The sequence below is a fragment of the Amia ocellicauda genome, chromosome 20, assembly GCF_036373705.1.
Source record: "Amia ocellicauda isolate fAmiCal2 chromosome 20, fAmiCal2.hap1, whole genome shotgun sequence".
NCBI classification, from domain to species: domain Eukaryota; kingdom Metazoa; phylum Chordata; class Actinopteri; order Amiiformes; family Amiidae; genus Amia; species Amia ocellicauda.
In genome coordinates this window covers 19457085-19480708 of record NC_089869.1, presented here as the reverse complement: position 1 = coordinate 19480708, position 23624 = coordinate 19457085, and the positions used below count along the sequence as shown (strand labels likewise).

At 39.5% G+C, this 23624-nt stretch overlaps 1 protein-coding gene across 25 annotated transcripts in view; it reads left to right on the top strand.

Moving 5' to 3' along the window:
- Positions 1-23624, top strand: part of ank3b (ankyrin 3b) — a 172567-nt gene that overhangs the window by 61144 nt on the left and 87799 nt on the right. For 13 of the 25 annotated variants that reach the window (XM_066693750.1, XM_066693744.1, XM_066693748.1 and 10 more), the window contains exon 1: positions 12771-12899. The exons of 2 other annotated variants lie outside the window; for them this stretch is intronic. In XM_066693750.1, coding sequence (XP_066549847.1) covers positions 12786-12899 — 114 coding nt within the window. In that variant the 5' untranslated portion in view covers positions 12771-12785. Of the gene's footprint in view, positions 1-12766; positions 12900-23624 lie in introns of those variants that run through there. 10 more of the 25 variants (XM_066693741.1, XM_066693727.1, XM_066693739.1 and 7 more) reach the window with 4 other exon arrangements.

Genomic DNA, 23624 nt, shown 5'->3' with positions numbered 1-23624 from the left:
TGATATTGAATCTCAATGAATCAGCTGGCATTGAGAGATCTGACAACTCCAGCGAGCAACCCACACGGACAGCTTCCTGCATGCTGTTCGGGTAAATGCATAAAAGCTGCTGATTTTCAATCCCAAGAAAATGAGAGAAAGAGAAACCCGGAAGCCCAGGCTGTGTTTCTCAAATGGGTCTCGCACCCGCTTTGCCCATCGGAGGCCTCCTTTTCCATGCCAGTCACTCAGCGCCGTTCCTCTTTTGAGCAGTCCTTCATCGGAGGCCTGCGGTTCACTGTTTCAAAAGGCTGACTGGCCTCAATCTTTTTTTTTTATTAAATAAATTACAAAGTAATATTATGGCTGATATTATTTATTCTGTTTCCATTTCAGTGGCTGTGAAGAGTAGTTATCCTTATCCATTATTCATTGTATATTGATGTGATAGAAAAAAAAAGGTATTCTATTTAACACGTATTTATATTATTTGATTAGAAGACATATCTAATTCAATGCAATTCAATATTCTTGCCTCCTTTGAAGACGACTATGTGAGTAATGTTATGTGTGAAATATAGCCTACCCTCGCTCGTGTGTGTTGAGGTTCAGCCAAACAGCTGTTATTCCTCGTTCACTGATTTTTTTTTTTTTCCAAAGGGTTGCAGGCAGTCCTGTCTGTGAGTTTGATTAGTATGAGATCATTTGAATCACCGTACTTGATTAACATTGTTAGTTCAATGGTGTCAAGTCCAATGATCAGTGATATGAAAATGAATTTAGACACCTTTTCATATGCACTGATATTTGCATCTTAGTTTGATGGTGAGGAATTCTGATGCACTCTTATTCCTTCCACTACTAGCAATCTCTTGTGCACTCCACTTCTCATTTCTTTCCATGTGTATCATAAGTCAGAGGTTAGAATAAGTTTGGTTTTACCTCTAAGCAAGTGTGTGCCTCACTGATATGAGACCTTGATAATGTGTCTTGATATGAGCCTCTACAATGGTTTCTGGTGTTGCATGCTGGATTATCTGGCCATACTCTGATATCTATAGGTATTATGCAAGTATCTGATCCAGCACCCACCACCGGGCAAGATGAAAGAAAAGCTAGCAGAGAAAGACATGTTTTTATTATTTGGTTAGGGTCACTTAAAGGCAACCTAGCGCAGATCCTTAAATGGTGGTTTTATGCATTACATGTTAAAATGTATGGCATTTTTCCATTTGGATTGTATCATATAAGCATTTTTTTTATCACATTTAATATTTAAAACTCACCAAACAATGGTGGATGTCAATAAGTGTCCTATTCCAGGGGTTCAGGTTGGGTCATAAATTCCTGAACACAGTGGAAAAACTACCGGATTTGTCTTCCCCGCGGCAACTCGAGTCATTATTGTTATCAAGTCAACTGAGTGTTCGTTTCACGGTCTTACTCCTTAATAGACAATGTGAAGTGTTGCTGTGTCCACGGCAGCAGGACATTATTAGTTTCTCCTTCCTAAAAACAGAGATTAATGTGCAGCGGACATCAAGTAAACGATCCTACAGTCAGAGGGAGGGGAGAATCGGCAGTTTGCAGTGATCACTTTGGTCGCAGTGAATTTAAACATTTGCCTCACTTGAATCATCCCGCTCGCATAAGCTTGTTTGTATGAATAGGCTAATACACGGTTACATATGCTAAGTGTGTTTTTCAGAATCGGATAGGTTCACTTGGTCAATTGTAACTTTCTTAATCAAGTACAATCTGCACAAAGTCTTTGTATAACGGGCAGTTATAAAACAAATGCCATCCCAATACTCCAGGCTGAGGTGACTGTACGGATATATATCCCATATGTACTTGTGTGCTGTATTCTTATGGCATACTCCCATAAATTACAGTGATGTACCGGTCTCCAGAAATATAACAAACCAGTTCACACAGACATTTTCCTCTTTAATATCAAGTTTTTTCATATCTGAAATTAAAACATTCACTTCTCTAGGTACCCAAACAGAACAATAGCACACAATGAAAAACAACCAAGGTACAGAATTTGTTGTGCTATACTCACATTCTGCTTTATAATAATAATGACAAGAGATTAGGTTTCTGAAAACACCAACATAAAATATGAATCTGAAAACAAGCAAAGCAGGAAAGCTGGTTCTTCTCAAAACATCCAAGACTCATTTATTAGTGTACTGTAAATACTTTTCTGGAGACTCCAATCAGCACCTAACAGGGTTCTCTGTAAAACTGACATGACTGGTTTTCATTTGGAGAACAAGAAAACGACTTGATTAAAAGTATGAATGTGTAAATGGATTTATTCTCAACCCGATGTATTTTACAGTGATATAGGCATATAGTGTGAATGCCATATATCAGAGCCCCCCGTGCATCCCATAGGTATTCTTGTAGTGAAGATGTCTTTATACTTGAATTTGATATCCCTGAACAAAGATGAGAGAGAGAAAGTAGTGGGGGTTGATAATATTATTGTTTTATGAAATGATGTTATCGTTTTTAGGACAGACTCCTCTGGAAAAACAGTTTCGGAAGGAAAGTATATAATTTTAGAATCCAGTGCTTTGCTATTTCTGAAACAGCCTCAGTCCTCGGGTAAGGTCACTGAAATGAAGGACACGCACATCGAAGGGAAATAGTGCTCTAAGAACTGAAGTTATCATTCATGCCCAGCTAATGGTTGTAATTTTTTTAACGTTTTAAATTGGAGTAATTTAATTTCCTTTATTTGGCAGTCTAAAGTGTGGGAAAGTCAGCCAATGATTGGTATTTTACAAGGTGGCGATATATTGCCATGAGCCTCCGTACTTGTTGCTGGAGCCACCCCTTCCATGAACATGCTTTTGGCACATATGTCGTCCTTCTATTCATGCAGGAACAGACCAATTACCTCCACAGCACGGGGGCAAAGGTCGGGATACACAAACAGCTTGCACTGATAGAGGCTATAAAGGCAAAACAAAAGCGAATGCCGCTTGGGGGGTGATGCCTGCTACGAGTTCAGATTATCCAGCAAAATACGAAGAAAAAAGGATTCCATGTAGCATTGATACAGGTTTCAAAGTCAATCATTTTATATTTATTTGTACCCTGTATGTATAATAAAAACAATGTGACATGATAGGCCCAAAAAAATGTTATTTTCCAGAGTAATGAAACGGGAGGTGGCTCTCAGCAGGAACTGTAGGGACTGAAACGGGGGCTGGTGGATAATTTCAGGGCACATCCCAGCATCTGCCCTTGTGACCGACATCGGCAAATTGAATCATTTATAGTAAACATGCTTTAGGCATTATTTAGCTTTTTGGAACATAGTAGAAGGTACTGTCTTTATGTCAAATGTACATTTTCAAGCATTTAAATGCTTATATGATAGAATCCAACTGGAGAAGACCCTTACTGTATAAAGACAAATAAAACCCTAATTTTAGGCCATGCTAGTTCTTTAAGGAGCAGGATAGGAGAACATTACAGTTGGACACAATTATGAAACCCTAGAGCTAAGCTCACAAATATATTTGTCATTTTTATACAGTTTAACATTTATGTCTGCTTATGTATTCGTCCAAATATTAAGAGGAAAGCAGTGCATCATGGTCCATGAAATCACTATCTCCATGTCTAGTTTTTGTGTACTGATTCAAAATAGCCCATATACTGAATCTTAGGGCTATTCTTCATGCAAATGAAATAAGTTGTTTTTTCTTGTATACGTTTAATATTCAAAGGGCCTCCACTGTTTCCAAGTCACATCCTGTGATCGCAGCCACAGCAGTTTCATGTCATACCAGTCTTTATATGTAATGTAGCTCATAAGTAAGATTTTGACTAGACAAATCTAGAAGTGAAATGGATTTAGTTGATGTCAACCAAGGTTTATCATCATAATGTTTTCTGACATTGTAATAGTTTCAGGTTTAAGTGTATGTTTTAGTTAAGTACTAAACTATGAGAAGTCATACATTCGACTACTATATTGCACCACTTTGTTTTGGGATTCCTAAGCAGACCGACAAATCCAATCACTATACTAAAGACTGGACCCCATACGAATATCAAAGTGTGACAGTGGCTTGTTACACGTTTGGGTTGTGTAGACAGGGACAGACATGCCTCCTCCTGAGATGCGTGTCCTCCCATACAGCATGAGTCTTACCTCACGTCTACCATTTCAGCTGATTAAATTATTGATTTATTTTTCTCTCGCATGAAACACTTGTTTGGAGCATGTGTTGAGGAGGTGTGACAATTGTACCTCTCGTAGACATAACCAAGGTCAGCGGCCTCTAACCCTGGTCCCAGAGATTGCAAAGTTTTCAATCAGACTGAGCTCTCGGTTATTGGCTTCCTTTGATCAGGATGTTGTGTTCTTTAGCCAAAAATATTTCTTGAAGACCAGGAATCTCTGGTTTCCTATTGCGTACATCCACTTTCTGGAAAGCATGTGTAGGTAAATGTAATAGGACTCTAATAGCGGTCAGTTGGAGGTTCACAACTTGGAAGCATCATCACGTACAAACAGTGTAATTAACCATTATTAACAGGCTGCTTATTGGTGAGCAAATCTACCAGAAAGTGAAATTTTGTTAAAGAAACAACATCTACATTTGTCAAAGTTTAAGCTTTCATTTTGTAACACTGCAAGCTCATTAGCTGCTTTTGTATTTAGACTGCTATAGTCATTTAAGATTCATCTGCTAGGATATGACTGCCCTTTAGTGGCAAAGAAAGGAAACAGCACTGACTAATTCCAGTGCTTTGCACAATAGAAAACCACTGTAATGGATTGTGGTGTAAAAGAACAGAAGAAAATTAGTTATTTTTTGCATTGGCTTTCCTGCAAGATCCCAAGAACATTGACCTCTTATAAACACTGTGAGGAAGCACTGAACTAAATATAGATGGACTTTGCCATATTTCATTTTAGCCTTCAGTCATCCATTCAGTCAGTGTTTGAATGATTTAATAAGAACAAATACCATTCCCTGCGACTGGGAGTTTTATATTTACAGCAACGGAGAGGAGATTTGTAAATAAATAAGATGGACTTGCCAGATATCCTCTTGGTAATAATTAGATGTTATATCAAAAACACACATTGCTCAACAAAAATATATCGTCTCTCGAAGCAGACTGGTCTTAGAAACATTAAAAGATAAAGGGTGAGTCTTGTCAGTGTGCTTGTGAGTCTGCAGAATGCCAGGATGCTTCAGAAGGTCTCCAAAGTGCAGTTTGGCTGAGATATTCATACCTGCTGGACAAGAAACTGCCAACTTACTAGATGTCTGAAAAAAAGTTGGGTTCCATCAGCAAGCAGGAGAAAAACAAGGAGGCCTTTGATTTTTGAGTGCTGTTCACCCCCACTCACACACAGCGAGGATTTTACGGTATATAAAATTGGGTGTGGCGATGTTAGGCAGGATTTATTTCTTTAATTACCTAATCGTGCTCTAAACCAGAACTGACTGGTAGATACCTATTGTTTTACCTTGAGAAATGTTTTTTTTTTTAACATTTTGTATAAAACGTATCTGTGGTACCCGGGGCAGACTTTCACTGCGCTTGGCGACCCGCTGCGTTGCTGTCTGTCCATAAACGATAAGACTGATGAGAGCAGAAGGATGTCCTGGTTACAACAGCTGCAACACTCCCTCAGTCTTTAATGAGGGCTGGATCATGAACAACGCCCATCCTGTTGCACTTCTCTTATATGACAGGCTGTTAAACTGTGCTGTTACCAGTTTTATTCAGTCATATGTTGTTTAAACTGGCAGTTTTTGTTTTCTTCCGTTATCTTTCCTCTAAATCGGGCCCAGCCAGTCCATATTAATAAACAGTGGTGGTAGAGGATAGCAGTGGTTAACACGGTGCACCCTTGTATAAAGACAATAAATGTGTGAGTACTGAACAGGTCATTGAAGCTCTGTGTATTGGGCAGTTCATATTTTCAATATTTTTTTAATTGATTCTCCATAATATCTGTAATGCACTTTTCTTCCTTGACAGCTGGGGGATTTGTGCAAATCCTGTGCATAGAACATCTCAGCTGCTGCAGTTCTGCGGATTGACCACAAGAGGGACTCAGATAATAACAAGAGTTTAATTCTCGAACTAGATTTTTTCTGCTTTAGTGTTGCCAGTATTTTATGTATTTATTCATCTATTTATTTGTGTTTTAGGAAGTGTTAATTAGATTGTTATGATTTTAAAGCGGCTGCTACAGTCAGATCCCAGTTAAAATAAAATGTCCAGCATTACCAACAAACCTTAAAAAATATTATAATAATGTGCTTCTTGCACATTGGCATATTTCTTGTTATTGTCCACATTTTGTCCATTTATCCTTTAGGCCTATATTGGTGTCTGATTATCTTGTCAAGATGAAGGTCTCAAACATTGTTGGACAACAATGGCTGACGGTGTAAAGGTATTTCTGTATAATTTGTTACTGGTTGCATTTCCTGAGTAAAATACATTGACAAGAACTTTCAGAAAGAAAAAGAATAAGGTAGATGTTTATTGGTGTGTTTTCATGTAGTGGTTTCTGAGATTCATCTGGATAATTAGTAGTAGAAGTAGCAGTAGGTGGATTGATGTTATGTAGGAGGTTTGTGACATAACCTGCATTATACTGCGTATTAAGATATATTTCACTTGTTCAGAGCATCTTCCCAGAGCACAAAGCGCAGAGATGATCAAGTGTTTGGGAGTTAGTAGTGCATGAAAGTCGCAGATGATTGATTTTAAATGGACGCATAAAGCACTGTCTCCCAGCAATGACCTTCTATCAGCACTAAAATGATTTACCTAATTAAAACTGTTTTGCAGAATGATCTGTGTTTATTGCAGATCCCCTAATTACCATGTACGCTTTATAACTTCCCTCATGAAGAGAGCCAGCTACACTTTCTATTTTGAGACTGTCTTTTCTCATATTGACCTACTTATCCTTAGCCCAGGTTCAGGAAAACATCTTGGCGTAGAAAATTATTCTGGAAAGAAAAAAAAGGTGGATGAATCGGCACACTTTTGTTGTTTCCAGATTAAGGCAAATATCTGTATTGTGTTCTTTACAGGGGCCTTAACCAATGCCTTGACATTTACTGTTGCTCCCATGTAATGAGATATGGGCTTCGTCTTTGTCTAAAGAATTTGGCTCATAACTCTATCCGCATTACTGATTACTGGCCCTTACTGTAAGCCACGCTGACATCTTAATGCTGTGTCTACACTGTCACTACATTCTGCTCATGGGAAGCTACGTTTGGATGACGTGAATTTGTAGACTCCCAGATACAACAGTCCAACGTTGTGTTTGTCGTTGTAAGAATGAAAACCGAGGGTTGTTGCAACATGTCTGCAACCGTTAATTTATGTTAATGTTAATCTAACCTTTGCAAATGATATATTCCAAGTCCTCTGTGAGTAATTTAAACTATTCCTACAACTAAAGTCTCTTACGGTTCTGTAACGTTGCTACAACATCATGTCTGTATAAAAACAAACGCCAAAATCGTATAAACATTGCACTGACATTATGCCTACCGCAATCAAACCACAGCCTCACAGCAATACTCTGAAGTGCTGTGACAACGTTGCGTGTAAACTGGGAACATTATGTGTTTTTTGACTTAAAATACTATACAACATGTTTGCATATGTCTTTCCTGGTGAACAGTTTGTGCTAAAACAGACTTTGCCTGTTTAATTGTCTTTCAGGCAGTAAAGTCATCTGTATCCCTGGATTTTTTTGAAGTGTTGAGTCATTATACTGTAATTGTTTAATTTTTAATTGAATTTATGTTGGTTACACAGCACGAATCTTACGACTGTGAGTTTATGTTGTACAGTCAGCAACAGCAGCGGCAACCATCTCCAGCCCTGTGCTTTTATTGGTCTTTATTTTCTGTCTGTACATGCGTTCAACACTCATAAACACTTTTCATGGCTTTGCTAAGGTACCATAATAAATCACTGCACAAACCTGCGCTTATACTTTGTAAGCCAGGATCACATTGCATCAATACAAATCTGATCCACTCCCCCCCCCGTACACTGCGCTTGTCAGGCGGAGACGCTTGCCCTGCCCTGCGAGGTGCGAGTGCGCCTTTTTCCCTGCCACTTAATGTTGCCTGGTAGTTCACTCATCTTCTCCGCTACAAATATATAACCTGTGTAAGTCTCTATTGCTATTTTTTTTTTTTTGCTGTAAAACTGTATTTCTTCTCACAACCCACGGCAACAACAGCAACATCAACAAAAGATAATCTGCCAGTAGAACAAAAATGCAGAAGAGCACAAAAGATTAAAAACAAATTATGTCACTCAGATCATCTTCTGAATGCATGTGTGCCGGCAGACAGCTGAGACACCGAGAGACACGCACATCTGCTGTCAACTGCCTTCTTTGCAGTATAAACATCTTCAATTAATAGGGTTGGAAGACAACATAGATGAGAAAAATATTTTTTTACATTCAAGGACCACAGCTCTGTTGTGGATTTGAACCCCTTTGAGCACGATGCGTTCGTTTCATCCCTGTGAAAGTGCTCCATAAAGGACTAATTCTTTGGTTTTATGTCTGGTTGCAGAATGAACTCGGATCCATTGATTAAACCGTAATATATTCTATCAGCCCATCTCCTTCCTTCTCTTGCTTTTTCCCAGAACACTTTGAGAGGTTTCCGCCTCTGGAATGAGCAGGTACACGCCTGAGTTTAACGATCGTGGAAAACTACCAAGCAGAGGTCCAAGTACAAACATGAGTACAAACTGGTCCATGTACACTAAATCTTCCATTGGATGCTTTTTTTAAATTATTAATAGCAACGTAGAAAATCAGCTACAAATATATACACCTGGCGTGCTGCCCTGTGTGAAGGTGAAATGGACCCGTTAAAAATCATTTCTGGGAATGGCTTTGTTGGCCCGGAGCCAGTGGTTTTAGAGGGTGGCTTCTCATTTTCTTTGTAGTACTGTGAAGGATACTATAGGCTTGTTTTTGGCAAGTATAGTGCCTTGATATTGTCACAGATGCCTCTCATATTTTGAGTACTAGTTTCCACTGTTATAGTCATACTTTATTTTTGAGTTTGTCTGTTTTCTTAGCAGTCTCGCCATTTATCCAACTCTAGAGATACTAAGATGGGGCATCCCTGGCTCTGTACATAATTAAGTGCATCCTCTCAGTCGAGATTAGTTGAAGGATCTTTTCCATCGTCAGCTGCCAGGACGCTCTGCACGTGTGAGAGGCTTGGAGCGTGGGGGGTGCAAGCCATGCTTCTGTTGGGTCTGTGCTGGAAACCATCTTGAAGCACATGTCGACGAACAGAGCCGCGGCGCCGGAGAACCATCTGGAAGTGCGAACTCTCTCGCTCTGTGTGAAGTCTCTGTGCTCCGACTCTTCCCCCAATAGCTGCAGTTCGGATCTACACAGACCCCAGCAAACACCGATGTGCGTTCTCGCCCCCGGCACACATCACCGCTTCCTACTGCGCCAGTCGCCCTATGTCACAGAATGCGGAATTTGAAAAAGTATTTCACGCTCCATGTTCTCTGCTGCATGCTAAATATTTAGTTAAACCGGTGCACCCAAAATTTTAAACCCTGCATTTAAACAAACTGACATCTCCATACACAATGGATCTTAGAATATTAATGATGCACTGTGTTGATAAATTATTTAAATTGAAATCACAAATGAGACCAGTGAGGAGACATTTATAGCCCTTCTATAGCTCAAGGATCCTGCTCCTGTAGCATACCAGACAATCCCAACTGTGTTTTGTAGCTGATGTCTGTGTCATTAAGCGACAACCAGCCTTTTCTCTTAGCTGCACCATCAGCTGACTTCTCCCTCTCCTTGGAACATTAACCTTGTGAGTCCGGATCTGCGTCTTTTCCAGCGGGTCCTGTATTGAAATGAAAGGGTTGTGCCTACGTCAGTCCATTTTAGTGTCATATAGGACATGAACGCATTTTTATTTTAACCTTAGACTTAACTGTATACAACCTCAATGTACAATCTATTGACACTCGTGCAGGTTGATTGCAAAGCCTAATTTTCTTATGTCGTACTCAGTTTTGTGCATTTGAAATCCAACCACTGACAGGAGAAAAATCCTGTAAGAATGGCAAAATCAGCAAAATATTGTTACATGTATGTGATGGCTGTTAAATATAGTGTAGAAAAAGAAGCAGACATAGACACAAATTATAAAAAAACACGTTAGACATGTGGTGTTCAGCATTTATCTGTTTAGAAAAAACTAATTTTCCTACATCTGCACCACACTGTTCCACCTGGAAAGAATCTGATTCGTCAGGATTCCAACGATTCTGTGAAAAGAAAGATGGAAAAGGAACGTTGAAGTTCCAAAAATCAGGTACGGTTTTCTGCGGTAAATTAATACGTTTTGTCGGAGAGCCTTCGTAAAGGAGAAATCTTGAAGTGTTCTCAAAAGTGCGCTCACTGTAGTTTATGGAAACCTGTCATATCTCTCCATGTTTGGAATGTGTTTTCATACTGATATGAGATACTTGTGGTGCCTGTCCTCTAGTATCTGAGGCGCTAATGATTTGAAAAAGAACTTGCTATGAAAATACAGCCAGAGCTTTGGCTAACCTAAGATAAGACTATTCATTCTGCTTTGGTAAAGACAGCATTGCTTGGTCCTTCATTTCGATTTTGTCAACGGAGCAGTCCCAGTTTGCAGTTATTATTTAGCACAAGTATATTCCACTTATGTCAGCTGCAGGGTGGGCTAATTGGACATGATGAAGGTCAAGCTGCTGTCCGCTGAAGAGAGGTCCAGATGCCAGGCCAGTTTCCTTGTTGTATAACAGTGCTGAAGCCCGCTTACAGTTCTTCATTTCAATCAAAATCAGTCTAAAGCTCTTTATAACCATTAGACCCCAGTGAGGATTTACAAATATGGAAGCGGCTCTTCCGCTATTGCACACAAGTAAGATATACGTGCTTCTCACTTAATACACTTGAAATCCAATCTGCTGTAATAATACTTTACAATCCGTTGTTCAGTAGAGATATTTTAAAAGAGGTATTTTTCCTTTTTTAAGTAATTCCCACAAAACATCCGCCTCTTAACTTATCAGTCCTGACTTTTATTCTTTCATTTCTCCATAGGTTCTGAACTGTCATCTAATACTACTACTGGGCATCAATAAATACATGTATGAAAAAAAAAAAAAAAATATATATATATATATATATATATATATATATATATATATATATATATATATATATATATATATATATATATAAAATTAAAAATGTACACACACAAATATGCAAGAGTCTGGAATACCCATTTCTCACTACACACATTTCTGCGTTCCAAAACACCGCCTACAAAAATGTCATTAGCCTTTGCCTAGCAACCAAATTTAAATTTTGTCTAATCTGGCTCTGGATGAGGCATGATTGAAAATCACAGCTTTCACGGCACAACGATGCTTCAAATTACCTTCTTCGATGCACAAAAAGGATTTCGCGAACATTTTTCACATTGCCTGGCCCTCCAGCTTAATGCGGTGTGCAGACGGGGGGGAGTGCGGTGCTGGAGATACCGTGTGCTTTTTGTGTGTTTTGCTCTAATCCAGGTGACAGGATGGCGTAGTGGATTTCTGAGGCCCTGTATGTGGTGTACACTGGCACACAATCAGACTGAGGCTGACTATGACTGGAGCTTCTTCACGCCCATCGTTAATATTCAGTAGCTGCAGTCAGTCACCGAGGACTCAGGTGGCACAGTATAATATAAGATTATAGGGGTGAACTAATGCACAAAGGCTATTAATGTTAAAGATGGCTCACTAGGAAAAAAAGCATTAAGCCGAATGCACTTATTATTATTCCAATTAAAAAAGACCAAGTAATATCCAGTAATGGCTGTGGGAAATCAGATGCCTGCAGCAGAGCACCAGCATTTGAACATATTCGGCGCTTCACTAGCATGTCACTATATAATAAACAAATTACGTTGGCACATACAAATGGACTTGTGTGCCCCCTGTGCCACAACACCTCTGCTCTGTGATGCACCGAATAATGGATGCAGATCATAAGACTCTGGGTTGTGTGTGTGACTCATGAAGCAAGTAAATGACATTTTTATTTAGTTTTTTAGTTTTTATTTTTCTTTCTTTCTGTCAGCATCAGCAGTAAAGCAAAGCAAAGACCATTCTCCATTTTCTAGCAGGTCTCGCTGTGGAACGGCACCATCGCAGTTTGGTCCAGATTGAATCGTATTTTGGACAATAAGAGTACAGCCAGAGTGAAACACTGACACTACTGGTTTATTACTGACACACATCTCCTCCTCCTTGTGTATGCTAATCTGCACCGAATCACAGCGGGAGCATCCCCCCGTTCCCTCCACTCAGATAGGCACTTCCAGCTGGTGGCAAAGCATACAGCCATAATACAGTCTCCTCTGTCCCAGCTGCCTTTTTCATTACATTAACGCATGAGAATGGCTGCATTGTTTGGATGGTTTCAGGTAAAGACTAGAGGAATATGACGAAATCAACAAAAAGGAAAATGTGGTTTCCCTAGAAACTGGTAGCTTCTGCAGTGGTGATGCTTGCCTTCAACGTCTCTCTCCTGGCTAGCTTGCAGTGGATGACATAGAAAGCAAAGATTTTTTTTTTTCTTCCTCCTGCTCGGTCTTAAGAAGGATCCTTACCTTTTTTCTTACCCCCCTCCCACCCCCTCTCCTATAGTCACCTCATCTCAAAGGATATTTTAGCTTTTCACTATGGCTCATGCAGCTTCCCAGCTGAAGAAAAACAGGGATTTTGACATTAATGCTGCAGAGGACGAGAAAGAGAAGAAAAAGACCAGGAAACGGTCCCGGGAGCGGAAGAAAAAGGTATAGTGGAGCATGCCACATAGAACTGCGATCCTTTGTGTTAATTTTGACACCAGCATGCACACTGGGGGGCTCTCACGGGGTATATACTGCTCAGTGTATGTGCTGGGAATCTGTACTGGGGGAGACTCCTTTGTCTAAGGGTTAATATGTTTTTATGCATTTTCAGCCTTCCCCCCCCCACCTGATTGGCATGTATCATATAGGAATTTCACCTGTTTAAATGGCAACACTGTGGACTGCAGTGATGGTGCAGGAGGTGTTTCCTCAACAAGGTTAGACTAGGCATTTATTCAATCGTTTGGCCATGATCATATTTATAGTACAGGCATGTTTGTCATGTTAGGTGTTTTGAGACACTTGTCTGTATTACGTGTGTTAATGGTTAACACAGTATGAGATTTGTATTTATTTATTTACATATACATAAAGCAGGTGTCTCTGAAATGCCTTTGCGTTTAAACAAATGCAAATCAACTTTCTTCTCAGGATATATACGTGTAAAAAAAGGACTGAACAGTGTAAGAAGTAATAAGAAATGTACTGCTGTACATTTGTAATTTTGGAGGTTAAGGCATTGTTTTGTCTTATTGTCCTTTAAAAAATTATCTCGAACCACATGTCTTATTGCTTTCCCTTTTTAATGGCTATGGGTTTATCTGACACAATCAGGGATTTCCATCAATATGTCTCATGCTTTTCTAAAAATGTACAATTCGTCTGCATTCATAGGCAGACAATAGAATATTGATGTCCCTGCTGTTTGTCCTTCAGTGCCCAAACAGTTTTTACAAATGCCAATTCTCCCCTGAAAATAAACAGCATCCACAATCATGTCTCACGTAATGAGTCGGTTCTAATAGTGTTAGATCTTTTTTTGTCTTCCAATTTCTGAGGATTGTATGTATTGTACTATAACAACCAGCATCATGCATTGTGATGCTGTATTCTTTGTTTCTTTTATTATAGTAATGTGAGTGAAATAGTTTCTCCAGTTTTAGCCCACCTGCTAATATATATGTATTTTTTGTTCATGACATTTCCTTAGGAAGTTCTGTTATTTGCTTCAAACTGCGTTTCCTGTCTTTGCAAATGTTTTCCTCTGCATGCTAGTCTGTGATGCAGGCAGGGTCTTTTGCTCTTGGTGCAACTCCTTATTTTTTTTTAACCTCCAGTGCTTGGCTTTCCCGTTGACTTTCCCGTTGTCCAATATTCCTGCAAAACTGCATTATCTACTCGTACGTAGGAAAACAAAAAGCCAAACTGATGGGATTGTGTCAGGAGATTTCCACTTGGCTTCACATCTTGGCAGTTGTAATTTCTCTCAAAATTGTCATTGAATGTCATTTGACAGCATCGGGCCAGCTGTTCCCTTTAATGGCAAGCGCACGTCGGTGTGGTTAAAGGGCTGAGAGCTCACATTCATCAGTGAACATCTACAAGAAAGAGAAAACATACTTTGTGTTGTTTATAGTATTTGCATAGAGGACGACCAAGGCTGGGTTGTTTAGATTTGCGAATGCTTTGTATGTGTTTATCTTGGCTCCATAATATAGAGGTAAATATATTTTCCGCACTAATGGAAGCTAGATAAAATTGCATCTTTACTGTGTACACCCTCATAGTAAAATATAAGGATCATAATGATTCAGGTTTGACTTTCAAAGACCAGCCATTTTTATCCCAGCTCCACTAAAGCATACACAGCACTCACAGGACATCTACTTAATCTCCACATATAAAAAGCTCATATTTGTACGTTTTCAGCTTTAGTTTATGCACTGTTTTAACATGGCCTCTGTCTCTTACTCTTAGTGATTATTCTGTGTATATGTTGCAGATAATTTTGACAGTATACACGAAATTCAGTGCATGTGTACCCATTGTCCTACAAGTAGTATATCTGTATGCATGTGGCGTGGGCTTGTTCAAATGCACCAATCCCAGGTGGCCAGTCTTGACCTGCTGAGACCACTGTCCTGTCATTAGGCCCGCATCCAGCTTCCGACTCTCAGTGCGGCCGTCTTCAATGTCACTTACTTTGAACTGCAATGACATGGCGTCGATACAAGCTTGAGCATTTCTTCTCATCAGTGCTGGAAAGTGAGACAGTGATTAAGTTATGCTGAGGCAATTGTATAAGTTAGAATTGAAGGAGCGATGTAGATAACTTAATGTGAAAATGAACCATTCATACAGCAGCATGCAATGCAGGTGTTTGCCCGGAAAGGAATCATCTAGAAGACACTGCTTATTGATCGTTAAGTTGTCTGAATAGTTCTGTCCGGCTGTAGATTTGTTTTAAAAGCTGAGTGCTGTGAGAGCTAGCAAATTAGTCGTGCATGCAGCAGTTGATGAGAAATGTAAGTAGCTTTTTCTGGTTGCAGTGGATTATAGAAAGCAGCATTTAGATGTTTAAATACAGCAGTCAATTTAGAGACCATAATATGGCCGTTTTTTCTTGCGTTTGTAGTTTCAAATAAATATCTTGAACGTTTCTAAACGTCTTTCAAAACAACAACACAATCTTTAGTTGTGCAAACTGGAGGTGACTTGAAGGTGAAAGGGATCCTGTCCGATTGTCAATCATGTGTCACACGACCCAGCTGAAAAGCCTGTTGTTTTCACACGGAGATCAAAGATACAGCTGTTTTTGTCTGGAACAGGCAAACCTGTTGTGTGGATCATTTAAATCCAGCTGTTGCATTAGACACAGTAAAACTTGCATATCGGGTGTCCCGCTCAATACCAGCCATGAAAAATCTATACTACAGTCTGGGGAAACACTGTCGTCGGAAGAAAACGCTACACAAGTCATTTGAGAAACATCTTTATTTTATCTAACCTATGCAAACAGAAACCAAAGAGAGCTTTCGTAGAATCCTAAATTCCAAAGGTTTAAATCTTCAAATATTGTGTTAGCCGGCACATAGAGATCAGTTCTGGAAATGCCTGATTCATCTTGTGTCATACTATACACATCTCAATGTAGCCTCCACACTAGCTGCATCCATCAGTGATTCGACTTTGATTAGAGGAACACTTCTCTCAACTCAACAACTGCTTGCTCTTTTTGAGGCGATGGACAGAACTTAAAATTCATCGGGCAAATCCAAAGAAATTGCAGCTGAAATGTGACATAGATGTTTGATATGTTGGTGGAAAATGTACATATAGAAGAGAATCTAAATAATTCATTCTGCAATACAAGGAACTTTATTGTACCGAAATATCCCTCTATCCCTATTATTAGACATAAATTGGTGGTATAAATACAACTACTACTATTTTTATTGATTCTCTGTTAAAAAATGAATGTAGTTTTCACATGTTATTTAGTGTAAAGATGTCCATAGTAGCAATACTACTAATAAATACAGATTGTTTTTATACTTGATTAAAACACAGAAGAATATTAAAAAAACATGCGTTGAAAGAAATTTCCCCTCTTTTCAAGACCAACCTATGAGAATGCACTGAATGTAATATATTCAGGCTAAACATGTGATTAAAAAATAATCAAATAAAGTATTTTATATACACTATTCCTGTTTATGAGTATAAAACATCATCATTGCATCTGACAGACTCAAATCTCCCCTTTTAAAATGTAATACTGTTTTTAGTCTTTGTTCAAATAAATGACTCAATAAAAAATGCCTTCTCAGATTCTGAGTGTAGAAAGACATTATTGTCCAATCTTTCTTATTTTATAGAGCAGTAAAACAGTGAAAACATATAGGCACGAAAAAGTTATCACTGACACACGAATTCAACCTTCACGTTTCTCTGAACATTTTGATAAACTGCATTTTGTATTCCGCAGCATACCTTTATAGTATTCATGCATACCTTTACGTCTTGCATACAGAAAATAAACATCTGTAATGCGTAAGCCAGGGCTATGTGTCGTGACGGTGTAGTTTGTTTACGGTATTAGCAGCAGCACATAAAACATTATTTAATGTAGAGACATTTCCCACTGAATTACACTGGAAACTTTGCTGGAACACGACATAGATTTCTTATATTATCAGCGTTCACTTTTTTTTGTACAGCACAGTCTTTGCTGTATAGAAAATACATTTGGAACCAAAATAAAACAGACAAATGCAACCTGACCCATCAACATCTGTGTGTTATTGTTTTCAATAAGTGTTACCCCTGAAGATGACAGTTCATCTGACTTATTAACCCCAATAGCAGGAAGAGGCCAGCATGTCTTTTATTCCAACAATATTGAACATGTAACTGCAGACTTGTCAGCTCCTCTGGAGACAGTCTGCTCCCTGGAGTTTTAAAGGCAGAGGACCAGTGTTTGCTGCTAAATTGCTTCTTGGAGACTTGCTACATGGTGGCTTTAGACCGAGGGACACGAGCGACATTGATGAGAAGCATACATCCATTGTCGTCGTGCAGCGTTATTGACTGTAACCAGCATGTAGCACTGAAACCAAGATGGATGCACACAACAGCAGACCTAAATCATAATATCATAATCATATAATAGAAAGCTACAGTCCATGTGAAATATATGCCCATGCTGTATTTGTGCACAGTTTCAAAACGGCAGAAATTAAAATAGGCAATTATCTGGGCAAGCAAGGAGCTATCTGTCTTGTGTGTGTGTCTGACGCCTCCCCAGTGTATATCGTGAGCCAAAGGTCAAGGTTGTGTTGGGGGGTCGCTTCGTTGTGAAACCATTTGTATTCTGGAGCAATTACTGTGGCTGTGCCATTGGAGCACGGAGACAAACGCAACGCCCCTTTTCTTCCATTGAATTTCACAATGACACATAACTACCGGTATGGCCAATATTTGAATGGATTATGTACCTTGGTCTATAATAATTTATTTATCTAAAACAGCAATGCGGCTGCAGTTCAACAAACATGTTATTGCAGCATTTATCCATTATTAGTAGCCCTATACTGCCATTGGATTTTATTGAGACCATTTTCGTAGCTTCCGTGTACTTTTAGTATTCTCTCAATTGCTTATTTCATTATACCCAATTAGACGGTAGCTTATACTGTGTGAATTATGAACAAGGGCAGTCAATTTAGGTCTGGATTTGGGCCGCTTTTTCAGTCCAGTGAGAGTAAACAGAAAAGTCACCCGGTATTCATTTGAATCAATGGTGGATCAGGACTGCAAGTAAAAAATAAAACCAGTGATTCATTTCGATAAGGATGTGATTAAAAACAACCTTCAAATTAAGTCAGGGTGGCAATTATATAATGCGACATAACACGCACTGGAGTTGATGCAGTAAACGAAAAGGGGAAAGGGGGCTGAATCTGCTTTGTGTTTATTCAGGGATGAGCCCGGCTTTTTATCTGCAATTCAGTGCCTCCTCCACCCCCGTGCTACCTTCGCCGCGATGCTCTCCCTCTCCGTGGGCTGAGATGCACGCATTCATCAGCCAGCGCCGGGCTGCGTCTCTCTGATGCTATCTTCCCACTGAGACGGAGGGGGGATCCTGCAGCAAGCTTTCCACACACACTAAAACCATCCCTAACCAGTGTCCCGACTCCATCAGGGTTTCCTGTTAATCCTCTGCTTTATTTTTCCTTCATTTTTTTTTATGTCAGGCCTCATTTTTCAACACCCCACCTCCCCCTCCTTTTCATCTGTCCCCCATTGTGTAGGGAAGCCCCCTCCCTTTCCATGTGCCCCCCTGTTCTGGCAGATTACAGCCCCTGGTATTATTACGCTCTTTCACATTGGAATTCGCTTTCCCAAGGGAGAGCAAAGGGAGCCAGGCTGGTTTAAAGGATTGCAGCATGCATTTTTATCTGTCGCGGCATGATTTATACATCGTGTTACGCTGTGACAAGGATTTGATTTGTCTAGTATCGTCTGGCTTTTTACTATGAAAATCGTCAGCAATGCTCTTGGGTTTCAATGGTGAGGTTTGACGAAAAAATCAGCACAACACATTTTAATACACAAACGGTCTAGTGCAACATACAGACTACAGGGTGGCCGAGCTCATTAGAAGAGCCTTGCAGCTGAATTTGGTTTTGGGTTGACGTTAAGCCTTCCAGCCCAACTCGTGTTGTGTAGTGGAAATGTAGACCTTTATGGGTAAATCAATTGCAATCACAGATCTGCTGCTTGGACGAAACAAATCGATCGTCCTGCTCACGATAGGTATAGGGACCTGGCACATGTGGACAAGGGCACAAAGAAAGACTCTCTTCTGCTTATGTACACACCGAAGCGCTGCAGGGAATCACGAACAGCAGAATTATTGTGCCCTCTCCAGGGATAAAAGACATCACTGTGAGAATATTACCTTTTTGCCCCTATTAGTGTAATCCTTCAATTATTTCCCACAGAGGTTTTCTAATATGTACATCGATTAGATAATAGGTGTACATTTCTTTTTTGGTGAGGACTGAGTGCGAGGCGCAGGGTAGGGGTGGGGGTGGGAGAATCTCGTTCTGCAAGATCAGTTTTTATTTCCTGTTTTTGGTGATGACATTGGCTCATCAAGTGGCTAAGTGACAGTTGTGTGGAGTGTGGGGGTTTGCATAATTCTGTTCAAGTGCCCAGTTTATGTTGCAGATCAAAAGGAATTACCCCACCTTTCAAAATCATTCATTTAACTGTCATGAAAATGGTGAAACAGTACAAGTAACATGTAAGACTGAATGTTTACATAAGTCTTTTGAATGCAAAGTGTTACTTCAGGTTTTCTATCATCCCTCTTGTATGTGAAAACAGCTTTTTAAAATGTATAGTTCTTACTCTATGCAATTTGTTTGTGGTTTTGGTAAGACAGCTATAGTTGCCATTTTCCTTTTATTCTTGCGGTTTTGACAAAACGTCCTTGACTGCTGATAAACTAATGTCACCTGTCAAAGGTAAAACAAATTTCTACAGCCATTCGAAGCACAGTCCTGGCAGTGCAGCAGCAGGCAGTATATCTACAGCCGATCCACTTGTGTATGATTACATCTGAGGGAACAGGGTACTTATGATAATTAGTGCTGTGTGATTATTTAATTATATTTTAAAAATATATATACATATCTGTAAGGCCCTTGACAATTAGTTTTAATTTCCGCCAGGCTGTGGGCAGGAACCTGGGAATTGAAACTGTGGGACTGGTGTTGGGGGCTGATGCTGGTATATAATGGCAGTTTACACTCCACACATGAGTCGGGGGAGGGCAGCGGCTGGAAAGTTTAATAAGATGCAGAGCTTTTATGAGAATCATGGTGCAGTGGCTTTTATCGTTTACTGGCGACAGAGCTTTTGCAGTGCAGAACTGAAATGAGAATCTGTGCTCCCAGTGGCTGTAAAATAGATATAAATGCACATGTTCTGGAGGTTTTCTTTTAAGGAACCGTAACTTCAATTTCTCCCATAGTCTGTACTGCATTTTTATTGAATTGATATATTACATATTTGAATTTGTATATTATGTGGTATATAAGGGTTCAGAAATCTGCTCTCGGGCTAATCGTGTGGTAAATCACTACAGCCTCTCTTCTGGGTATAGACGCTGGTTCTCGACATGCTGGTCAGTTCCTTAGCTGCAACCCCACCCCGATGGTTGTTTTATAGTTTCCCGTCGTTGAGACCTTTTATCATATACTTTCTGTTTTGTGTGCATGAATAACGGGCTATTGCTCTGTAGACATCAGTGAGCTGATCTCATTTTAGAAGCATGGATACACTGCTTTTGCCCCACGGCTAATAAATAGTAAACACTGTAATCCTGCAAGATCATTCCTGTTGTAAGCATCTTACAGGTGGACGTGAGAAGATGCTGTGACCTGTGTCAGGTGTGCTGGTATTCATTCCTCCTGGCTCTCAGACACAGGTGCGATAGTGAAGAGGCGGGATGTGTGTATTTATTGTCAAATGTAAAAGAAAAGAATTGCAGAGATTGTCGTTTCTCCTCAGTAAAGTTGCTTTTAATATTTCGCGTGACTAGTGGATTTAGGTTACTGAATGAGGCTTAGACTATCAGGCCTTTCTTCATGTTCTTGCGGTAGGAGATGTTTCAAGGTGAACCAATGAGGATTGTGTGGATATGAGAGTTTTGCGCATCGCCTGGTCCTCAGTTCATTGGAACTGTTCAGGTTTGCGTGTTTGCTGATTTCAGAGCTAGATTTTGTACTTTGTTTTTATGTTTTGTTCTTTTTGTTTTAGTATTTTCTTTTTGCAGCAATAATTCTGGCATTGAAATGTTGTCTGCTAAGTGCAGAAATAAGGGTCTATTGAGTCTTCTGTTTTGCAAGCAGACTTATTCTTTTCCCAAGTACACTTCATCAAGACCATTATATCCAGACGTTTTTGTTCCTGGGAGGGTATAATCTTTTTTTGGATGAATTTGAGATTCCCTCCTTTCGTTTATTTTGAGATACACCAGACAGCATGGAGGATGTCTTAAAAATAACATCCCCTGGGTTCACCTTTGTTTTTCACTGGGCAAGACAAACCAGGTTTATACGTAGCACGATATTGATTAGGTTTTGAATGTCTTCCTGGCAATAAAACACATTCTGAGTAAAGAGAATGAGGGTACAAGGCTATTTAACCTCTTTTTTTGATTGCTGTGTGCTGGAAATGCATAACAGTTTTGATTTCACACTGTATAGTACAAGCTCACCATAATAATTATGTAAAACAGCGCGGAAAAATCAGGAATTTGTAATGCCAGCAGCATTCCTGCTCAGCATCCATCTACAGAGCACTGGTGCTGAGAACTGGTCTTCTAATGAGGATGCAAACCCTGGCTTCCTCTCGTGCCCCTGGCTCTCTTTGGTCACAGACACCAATACATCGTAGTCATGGGCTTGTTAACCTATATATACATAAGAGCCCATAGTATTCCTCCGCTTATTATCTCAGATGAGAAATAACTGCTTTCTCTGGCAAACCTGTCAGAATTGAATAGTGTCTAAGTGATGTTAATTTTACTGCAGCGTCTACCATGCATTCATGTAATGTTTCTACAAGCTAACTGGCAGTGCTCAAGAAACAGAAAGGATCCATCCCATTTTTTATGTTCACATTTTGATTTTATAATTTGGCAGTTTCAGAGTGACAGGATAAATGGTAACAGCAACCCTCAGGATTATTATTATTTTTTATTTCTTGGCAGATGCCCTTACCCGGGGCGACAGTTTTCACAAGAAACATTTCCAAAGCATTACAAAGTGCAGAAAATACAAGCGGTGCAAAGTACAATAAGCACACAAGCCAGTACAAATAAGCTAACAAGTGCAGACTGTTAATGCGCTCAGGGGTGGGGCAGGCATCAGAGAAGTTGCGGTAAAATGATAGAAGTGCTAACAATACATTCAGTGCAGGGTGATCAATCCTGTTAAGCTATATTACAACACTATTGACAGTAAAATTAGTTTTCACAAACACTTCTCTTTGCCATTTTAATATCTATTTTTATATTTGTTCCGTTTATTTGTTTTTTGCTTCAAGATGGAAGTAAAGCAGTCTCCGCTTTGTAGAAATTATTATTTTGTTTCTGCATTTCTGTTCAATTCTAATTGAATAGGCTAGAAAGGGTTTGCTATTGTTGAGGTGCGCTTTGTGTTGCCATCTTTGTTGGCAGCTTTGGAACTAGAAAATATAGCGCTTTAAATTTATTTGCATGAAAAGGCAATAGTGTTTATGTTCACTTTACCTACTGAAGAGCGTAATCGGTGTTCATAGTCAAAGGACATTTCAAGATCATTGCAAATGACTTAAAGGCTCGTTATAGCTCCTCACAGAGCCAGACTGGCACTGTCATCTCTGGGGGACAGAGTCTAGGCCGCTTCGGCAAAACTTTGAGAAAAAGATTGACTTGCAAAATAGGGTCAGTGGAAGCTGCAAACAGTGACATCATGTGAGGCTCAGAGCCCTACAGTCCGCGGAGCATTCTGTTGCACAACACCTGTGTAGTCTTCAGTTTAAAAGAGTGTGTTCACTGAAATAGACAAGCCTGTAACATCCAGTCTAAATAAGTCTTTTGAATCCTATGATTAAAATATGATATGTGTGCTTGTACTTTGTTCGATTTAGGGTGGAGTCTTTTGGTGGAGTGTGTAGCTCTTTGCCAACACTGCTTCTTTTGTGGTGGAAACCGAATTTCCTTGGCACATGGGTATTAAAGAGTGGCAATAATACAAAATAATAATACAGCAGCTGTTCTCTTGCATATTTTTTCCACAGACATTAGTTGTGACACTCGTTGTTCTAGCTGCTTTGTGATATCATAGAAATCTTGACTCCAAGACCACCCAGTTGCAGAGATTAAAAAAAGCACAAGAAAAACTTACTCACATCTCCTCCTGCCATTTGCTGAAGCTGCAGGCGGATTGAGGCTAAGACACGTTCACCTGGTCCTCCTATTAGCTTTTTTGCTTGGGTGAAAGATCTGTACGTTGATTTGAAAATATGTCAGATACCATTACTAAGATTAGTGTCTGAACTGTTTACTTTTTTGTGTGTCTTAGGAAATGACAAAGTCTTTGCCTGCTTTATCATTTCCATCCTGCCTTTTAAAGAAAGGTGGTTTGGGATAAGAAATCTAAGCGTTTGACATTAGCAAAAGCCTATTGAACGGTATTACGTATTATGATCACAGATTCATTTTTCCTGTTTAATCTGATATGCAATGATGTATGGTCTCCAAAGAACCTGTTTCCCCATATTTTTACCATCTGTTATTGTTTAGCATTCGGATTAAATCTGTATTTTAAA